Source organism: Hyperolius riggenbachi, chromosome 3, assembly GCF_040937935.1.
Source record: "Hyperolius riggenbachi isolate aHypRig1 chromosome 3, aHypRig1.pri, whole genome shotgun sequence".
In the NCBI taxonomy this organism is placed as follows: domain Eukaryota; kingdom Metazoa; phylum Chordata; class Amphibia; order Anura; family Hyperoliidae; genus Hyperolius; species Hyperolius riggenbachi.
In genome coordinates, this window is record NC_090648.1 from 8,676,025 (window position 1) to 8,685,293 (window position 9,269).

The 9,269-nt window shown below is 40.5% G+C and overlaps 1 protein-coding gene across 2 annotated transcripts in view; it reads right to left on the reverse strand.

Moving 5' to 3' along the window:
* Nucleotides 1-8,518, reverse strand: part of LOC137560845 (ficolin-1-B-like) — a 151,638-nt gene extending 143,120 nt beyond the window's left edge. Inside the window, exons 1-2 of one of the 2 annotated variants that reach the window (XM_068271989.1) lie at nucleotides 8,448-8,509; nucleotides 4,150-4,224 (exon numbers count right to left, since the gene is read on the reverse strand). In XM_068271989.1, the coding sequence (XP_068128090.1) occupies nucleotides 4,150-4,224; nucleotides 8,448-8,484 (112 nt within the window). In that variant the 5' untranslated portion in view covers nucleotides 8,485-8,509. Of the gene's footprint in view, nucleotides 1-4,149; nucleotides 4,225-8,447 lie in introns of both variants that reach the window. The other variant, XM_068271990.1, reaches the window with a different exon arrangement.
* Between the last annotated feature and the right edge of the window lie 751 nt (nucleotides 8,519-9,269).

Below are 9,269 nucleotides of genomic sequence, written 5' to 3' on the forward strand. Positions count from 1 at the left end.
GCTAGTGTTGTGGAAAATGCTGTGTTTTTCCTGCTAATGGAAGTCTATGGGTCGCATGAAAAAAAAATACGCATATAAAAAATGCATATGAGTTTTGTATGCGTTGTTGCATAATATTCAAAAACGCACATAATGAAAGTCAATAGGAATGCAATGGTATGCGTTTGTCATGCGTTTTTATATGCATTTAAAACAAATTAAAAATTGTTTTGTGATGTAGTTCTGCTTCCTGTTGTATTCCTAATTATTTGCATGAAACGCAATTGTAAAACTGTAAAAATTGTAAAACAAAATGTAAATGCGTTTTGTAAATGCGAACCACAAACGCATTACAATGCAGGCAAAACACTTGAAAAATGCATCTGCGGTAAAAAAATGCAAGGATACCAAAAACGCACAAAAATAAACACACACAAAAATATATATATATGCACATGTCATAAAACGCAGCCTTTGGTGTCATGTTATGTGTGCCCCTTCCCTGTATGTTGGCTTGTAGAAGGCGAGGAAATGGTGCTGAGCATGCTGGGTACATTCGTGTTTGGAATGAGTTGTAAAGCGAATATATGCAGCCCCACTCCCACTGACTTACATTAGCTGAGATTCGCATCCAGACTGCCCTGGAATGAGAAAAAATGCAGCATACCATCCAGATTTTTTGCATTGAATGGAAATAGCTCCATTCACAAACCTGTTGCATTTTGGATGCAAAAATTCTCATAGCAAAATTCTGTGTAGTGGAAATGGGCCCTAATCCAGGAACTAGTCTGCCAGAAATTAATTACATTTAAGAAGATACTACCAAGACACTATGCACAAAACGTCATGCATCCTACTAATCCTACTAATATAATAAATGGGAAAGTACGGATGTTTGGATGTTTGTTACTCGATCACGCAAAAATGGCTGATCGGATTTGAATGAAATTTGGCACACACATAGTACATTACCTGGAATAAAGTATAGGGTAGTTTTTATTCCCATAACCAAAAAGGGGGCGGAGACAAATACAAATTTCACTGGAAAATGTAAACTGCAGCCCTTCTTACACTGTTAATGGCAGGGTTCTCAAACTTTGCACAGTTGGTTACTGAGTGACTGGGATTAATATTCAGAAAGATGGGAGGAGCCTACAAAAGCCAATCATAATTCACCTAATGGTTTTCAAGGGGAATATTTACATTGCTGCCATTCTTGCACTGTTAATAGCACAAGCCTCAAACCTGGTACAGTTGATCATTGGGTGACTGGGGTTCAATTTGAGAAAAATTAGATTTGTTTCATTCCAATGCAAATTATTGATGCCAAACACCGCAAAGCTCACAAACTTGGTAATTTAGTAATTGAATAATTGTGTGTGAGGGTTAGGAAAGTGGGCACAGCCAACACCAGCCAAATACATAAGCGGGCAATGCGGGGTCATAAGTGGGCGGAGACAAATACAAATTTTACTGGGAAAATGTAAACTGCAGCCATTCTTACATTGTTAATGGTAGGGTTCTAAAACTTTGCACAGTTGGTTACTGGGTGACTGGGATTAATATTCAGAAAAGTGGGTGGAGCCTACAAAAGCCAATCAAAAATTACCTATTGATTTTTCAAGGGAATATTTCATTGCTGCCATTCTTGCACTGTTTATGGCATAAGACTTAAACCTGGTACAGTTGATCATTGGGTGACTGGGGTTTAAATTGATAAAAGGGAGTGGAGCCACAAACAGCCAATCTTATTTGTTTCATTTTAATGCAGGTTATGGATGCCAAAAACCACAAAGCTCACAAACTTGGTCATTGAGTAATTGAGTAATTGTGTGTTAAGGTTAGGAAAAGTGGGCACAGCCAACACCAGCTAAATACATAATCGGGCAATACCGGGTCATCAGTGGGCAGAGACAAATACACATATCAGTGAGAAAATGTAAACTGCAGCCATTCTTACACTATTAATGGTAGGGTTCTCAAACTTTGCACAATTGGTCACTGCGTGACTGGGATTAATATTCAGAAAAGTGGGTGGAGCCTACAAAAGACAATCGAAATTCAACTATTGATTTTCGAGGGGAATATGTAATTGCTGCCATTCTTGCACTGTTAATGGCACAAGCCTTAAACCTGGTACAGTTGGTCATTGGGTGACTGCGGTTCAAATTTAGGCAAAGGGGTGGAGCCACAAACAGCCAATCAGATTTGTTTAATCTCAATGCAAATTATTGATGCCACCAGCCAAATACATACCTGAACAATGTCAGGAAATCAGTGGGTGGAGAAAAGTACAAATTTCATTGGGAAAATGTAAACTGCAGCCATTCTTACACTGTTAATGGCAGGGTTCTCAAACTTTGCACAGTTGGTCACTGGGTGACTGGGATTAATATTCAGAAAGGTGGGTGGAGCGTACAAAAGCCAATCAAAATCCACCTATTGATTTTTAAGGGGAATATTGAATTGCTGCCATTCTTGCACTGTTAATGGCACAACCCTATTGCACTGTTAATCACCTGTACCTGTTCCACCTATTGATTTTTAAGGGGAATATTTAATTGCTGCCATTCTTGCACTATGAATGGCACAAGCCTCTTGCACTGTTAATCACCTGTACCTGGTACACTTGGCCATTGGGTGATTTGGGTTCAAATTCAGAAAAGGGGTGGAGCCACAGCCAATCAGATTTATTTTATTTCAATGCAAATAATTGATGCCAAAGACCGCAAAGCTCACAAACTTGGTCATTAAGTAATTGTGTGTTAGGGTTAGGAAAAGGGGTGGTCCAACACCAGCCAAATACATATCCGGGCAATGCCGGGTGTCCAGCTAGTATTATAAATGGGAAAGTTTGGATGTTTGTTACTCGATTACGCAAAAATGGCTGAATGGATTTGAATGAAATTTGGCACACACATAGTACAATAGTTGGCATAAAGTATAGGATACTTTGTATTCCCATAACCAAAAAGTGGGCGGAGACAAATGCAAATTTCACTGGGAAAATGTAAACTGCAGACATTCTTACACTGTTAATGGTAGGGTTCTCAAACTTTGCACAGTTGGTCACTGTGGGGGTTCAAATTCAGAAAAGGGGGTGGAGCCACAAACAACCAATCAGATTTGTTTCATTTTAATGCTAATTATTGTTGCCAAAGTCTGCAAAGCTCACAAACTTGGTCATTGAGTAATTGCGTGTTAGAGTTAGAAAAATTGGTCGCAGCCACCACCAGCCAAATGCATACCCGGGCAATGCTGGGAAATCAGTGGGCGGAGACAAATAGACATTTCACTCGGAAAATGTAAACTGCAGCCATTCTTACACTGTTAACGGTAGGGTTCTCAATCTTTGCACAGTTGGTCACTGGGTGACTGGGATTAATATTCATAAAAGTGGGTGGAGCCTACAAAAGCCAATCCAAATTGATGTATTGCTTTTCAAGGGAAATATTCAATTGCTGCCATTCTTGCACTGTTAAGGACACAAGCTTCAAATCTGGTACAGTTGGCCATTGGGTGATTGGGGTTCAATTTCAGAAAAGAGGGTGGAGCCACAGCCAATCAGATTTGTTTCATTTCAATGCAAATTATTGATGCCAAAGACCGCAAAGCTTACAAACTAGGTCATTAAGTAGTTGAGTAATTGTGTGTTAGGGTTAGGAAAAGTGGGCGGAGCCAACACCAGCCAAATACATAATCGGGCAACGTTGGGCCTTCAACTAGTTGCCAATAAATGCCCAATTACTAGCATGTGCTTTTAGATTTGGAGGCGGAACAGATTCCATATCTTTAAAGATTCCATAATTTAGTTTGATTACTTAGTGTAATCCTAAAGATAAACTTGTCTGTTGAGCACAACATCCAAATGATTGCCTGGCATTGGATTCTGCCAAAGCCCACAGCTTGCTTCTATAGAGTAAAGCCTGGCACACACTTTCAATTATTATTGGCCAATCACTGATGAATGTTACCACCTCCATGTAGTATGAGAACTTCCTACACAATCTACTTCTAGTAGTTCATATCTGTTGACCCTCATGCTACTGTACATGGCAGTGGTAGAATTGGTCAGTGATTGGCCAATCATAATTGATAGTGTGTATTGGGCTTTAGCCTTGTACCCTCCCCTGTCTGCAGTGAAATATGTTTGCTAGTGGAACACTTTACCTGATGGTCGGTTCTTTCTCTGCTTTGCTTCGGGATAATCTGCATTGGCGTATATTTCTTCCTGAATAGATTTCACTGCAAATACAGATGTGTGTTTATGTGAAATTCCAGACAGGGACACACAAGTACATCGGTATAATTATAATGCTCAGTGTTGCTCGCAAATTTTTGACAAACTAATTTTTGCATCGAAAATTGCCATGTTCAATTTTGAGAAAGTTTTCACAAAAATAGAATGCATTTGCTCAATATGGCAAAAAAATAAATTTAAAAAAAATTAAAAAAACATGAAATTTTTTTATTTTGACTGCAAAAAAAAAAAAAAAAAAAAATTAGCTCATCACTGATAATGGTGGCTGCCATCTCTGCACACAACATACACACATAAGCAGATTTAGAATAAGGCAGTGCAGGCACGTGCCTACAGGCGCCTGATGATGGAAAAACGGCTCACTCCCCTCCCCCAGTGCTTTCCTCCTTCCTTGTGCAAAGTCCTCATGAGAGTGGAAATGAGATCCATTGGCTACCTAATACTAAGGGGCACTTGTAGCTACCTATAACGGGCATGGGAAGTAACGGAGAAGTGACAGACAGAACACTTGCAATGCAGTTTGTAGGCTCATAGAGAGTGAAGTCTAGGGTGCCAGAACATCTGTGCCTATAGGCTCCTGTGATGTAAGTCCGGGCCTGCACATAAGACTTTAGTTTCTGTTTCGGTTTGGTTTTGTTTTAAGTTTTTTATAATGGTCAAACAATATGAGCTTGAGGGCCCTTCACACTGGCGGGGTGTGGTGCGGCAAAACTGGTCTCCTATGTCAACGGTGGTATCTCTAACCAGTGCCCTATCTAGCCACTACCCCCACTATAGGCCTCATTTGAATGTATAAAATGTATGTTTGTTGAGTTGGTATAGAGTGAGCATGTGTAAGATATGACATACTGGAAGGCTACGCATTCTGCGGGGGCTATTACATTGCATGGAGGACAAATAGGGCTAACAGTGCTTTGTGGGGGTGTGTGGGTGTGTGTGTGTGTGGGGGGCACACTGCATACTTTTTTAACCTTGTTTTATATATGTATTGTCACTTAAGATTTTAAAAGTTTTACCAATTGATTCAAAGAAAAAAAAAACTTTTAGGGATGAAAGCATATGAAGGTGTTATGTACGAAAATCCACCACCATCTGCTCAGCCAGGTTTAGAAACATGTTTTCCCACCACAACTTTTGATTGCAGATTTTACAACTTGATGAAGGGCATGGAAGCTCGAAACAGCGGTCTGTCGTTGTATAGCTGCTTTTACTGATGTGATCAATAAAGAGATGGTTATTTACATTGGTGATGCCTGCTTCAAGTGGACATTCCCACCACAACTTTCAAATTGTTTCTCTCAAAAACATCAAGGTTTTCTTGACAAAGAAAAACAGAGGCAGAAGAAAAAAAAAAGATACAAATCTGGAAAATGGCCAAACACTGGTGAGACAACAGTGTGGGGGGAAAACGGGCAGAAATTAAGCAATACCTACTTAGGTCACAAACCTTCTAAATCATCTCATCACACCATCCCTTCTACACTGATAGTCACCAGACATTTGATTTTATCATGATAGAAATCTGAAACAGCTGGTCCAGAGAAACCTACAAGTTAGAATTGGGTCTCATGGATCTGTGCAAACCCTGAAATGCCACCTAACTGTAGGTGAATGTAACTAAAACTATTCTTGAGGACTCTTTTAAACAGGATAATACTGTACATTTGTTTATGAAACAGGTATGCAGTAAAATGTACATATATATACAGTATATATCAAAAAAGTTGTGGACTGGGCACTGTCTCACCATTGGTTTATTGCTTTCATTGGGGGTACAGCCATCCAGGTACACTTAAAATATACACTGACATATACCTCGGCTGTGATTGGAGTGGCAGTGACTGGTATAACAGCTATTTCCCGCTATACAGTGCTTGGTCACATGCTTATCCATGCTTCGTGGAGTACCTCTGATGAAAGCAATAAACCGATGGTGAGACAGTGCCCAGTCTAGATTTCTTTTGCACCAACTTCAAACGTGTTTCCTAGCGAAACTGTGAGTACGTCTCATTGGAGCCACAACAAGGAGAAAACAGGTGAGAGCATTCAATTTTGCCTTATGATGGAGTGAATTTATCCCAATACCCAAGCTGGGCGCTGAGTTTTCTGTGTACTGTTTATGGATATATATATATAGATATATATATATATATATATACAAGCTGGACGCCCAGCGTTGCCCGGGTATGTACTTGGCTGGTGTTGACCCCTCCCCCTTTTCCTAACCCTAACACACAATTACTTAATTACTTAATGACTAAGTTTGTGAGCTTTGTGGTCTTTGGCATCAATAATTTGCATTGGAATAAAATAAATCTGATTGGCTGTGGCTCCACCCCTTTTCTGAATTTTAAGCCCAATCACCTAATGTCCAACTGTATCAGGTACAGGTGATTAACAGTGCAAGAGGCTTGTGCCATTAACAGTGCAAGAATGGCAGCAATTAAATATTCCCCTTAAAAATCAATGGCTGGATTTTGATTGGCTTTTGTACGCTCCACCCACCTTTCTGAATATTAATCCCAGTCACCTAGTGACCAACTGTGCAAAGTTTGAGAACCCTGCCATTAACAGTGTAAGAATGGCTGCAGTTTACATTTTCCCAATGAAATTTGTATATCTTGCTTGTGATAGTGACAGAGGTGCAGATCAGCTCATTCATTTGAGGAGGACAACAAAAGTAATTTACTATTTTAAAAGAATTTCTTCCCTTCAAATATGAGGTAGGAATGGTATGTTCCTACCTTCTAGAGATCACTTGCTGCATTGCTGAAGTTATTCAACCCAGCTACACCGCTCTTACCAACAACAAAGCTTCTCTGGCCCTCAAGCAGGCTTTTTTGTGGACACCTCTCTGCTTCCATACACCACTCTAATGTACTACACATAAACTACTAGTGGACATGCATAGTACAGTCGTGAAGTTGATGGACACAGAAAGGTGTCCACAAAAGTGCCTGCTCAAGTGGGTCTTAGAGAAGCTATGCTGCTAGTAGCAGCCGAGTAGCTATGTAGAGGCGTGTGGGACCTCTAGAAGGTAGGAATGTACCACCATTGTTACCACATTTTTTGAAGGGCAGAACATTCATTTTAAAAAAGGGCTGTTGCCTTTGTTGTCACCCACAACTGAATGAGCTGACTTCTTCTTTGCCAACAATCACAAGTGACGAGATGCCCACAGAAAAGGTGATCATTGTGACGGTTCTGCTTATTTTTATTTTATATTTTTTTATCTCTTTATTTCTTTATTTTATTTTTTTTTCACATGTCTCCCTGCTTCATGGTTTCTGTTAATTAAAAATAAGCTAATTTACCCCTTTAAAGAACAGTTAGCAAAATGGAGTATTAATGTTTGGACTTTGTCAGATGACGGTTCTAGCAGAAATCCATCTTACAACAGACTGATTAAGGTTTGGGGATTCCCAACAAACACAGAACATTTATATTGTGCCTGTCTCCTGGCAGACTCAAAGCTCCAGAGCCACAGCCACCAGGGGGCGCATTCAGTGAAATGTATTCACACAAAAAATATATTCACCAAAAAAAAGGAAAATATATGAACATGTTGTCACTCATGAATCTGACATATGCAGCACATTTGGTAACAATGGCATATTTGGGGGCTGCACAATTAACTCAGCACCATCAGACTTGCAGAAACATCAGAACCCACCCAGACTGTTCATGTTTTCTGGCTTTCCAAAGTTCAAGCAGAACCTAAGAAATCTGGCCCAGAAATCGGAACGCCTGGATTTTGCTGCTCATCTCCAGCCAACCTGTATTTAGCATACAGACATTTATCAGGGTCTGGCCATCAACCCCATCTCCTGTCTTGTACTGGTGGCCACTTCTGGCACAAGAGACACAGAGTACGATATAACTGGAAGGTACAATGGTAATCTGAAGACAATTATCACATTTTGTGAAAGCTCTATTGTCTCTATGGAAGGGCAGACACAATGGAGTTCAGTAATTTCTTTCATCACTAGTTACAGACAGTTTATCTGTATAACTTTATGTGCTTTGTGAGGTTCTCTCAGTAACATAAAACTGTGTTTTGGGAAAGTGTGTTTAAAATAACCTGAAGATACCATGAGTGGTGGCATTTCTGCCGCTAACCTCTGAGTGCTGCACGTGTTATAGTGATCCAGTCTATGCCCTGAGCCAGCTTCCAATATATGTATACACCATTATATGTATGAATTACCTGATCCCATCTCATGGCCTTCAGTGCTCCTCCTCATTGTGCTCTGCAGACAGATCAGATCCTGGCCATGCAGTCTGTGATCCGAGTCTTATACCTTCTGGGCAGCCAACTCTGTATTTTTCAGGAATTGAAACTGACCACATTCAGATTACGGAAACCATATTAAATTGTGCATCATAGAAAATGATGCCAAAGTCATATAACTAGTATTCACTGAGTGAGATTCACTATTTATTTTCCTTGCCATTTTCTTAAAGAGAACCCGACCTGAGCCTAAGCTTGGGTTCAGAAACACATAATTCACTAAGGTGAGGGTCCTCTGTTCCTCTGTCACTGCCGGTATCCTCCAGCTCATCTGGGCCACTCTGCTCCATGCTGCAGCCACATGAGCACAGCTGTGCCTGTGTAGTACTATGGAGCCAATCAGGCACAAGCGGCCCCAGCTTACTGCGCATGAAGAGTATGGTCACATTTGTGCTTGAAGAAGAGTGCAGCCTGATCATGTTGGTAATGTTTGGGGGTCCCAAACGGGGGACTGTAAGATGTCATGGGAAACCTCTATAGAATCCAGAGGCTTCCCTTTTCTTGTAGCAGGACACTTTAAATTAAAGGGAACCTAAACTGAGGAGGATATGGATTTTTCCTTTTAAAATAATACCAGTTGCCTGGCTCTCCTGCTGATCCTGTGTTTCTAATGCTTTCAGCCACAGCCCGTGAACAAGCATGCAGAACAGGTGCTCTGACTGAAGTTAGATTGGATTAGCTGCATGCATGTTTCAGGTGTGTGATTCAGACAATACTGCAGCCAGAGATCAGCAGGGC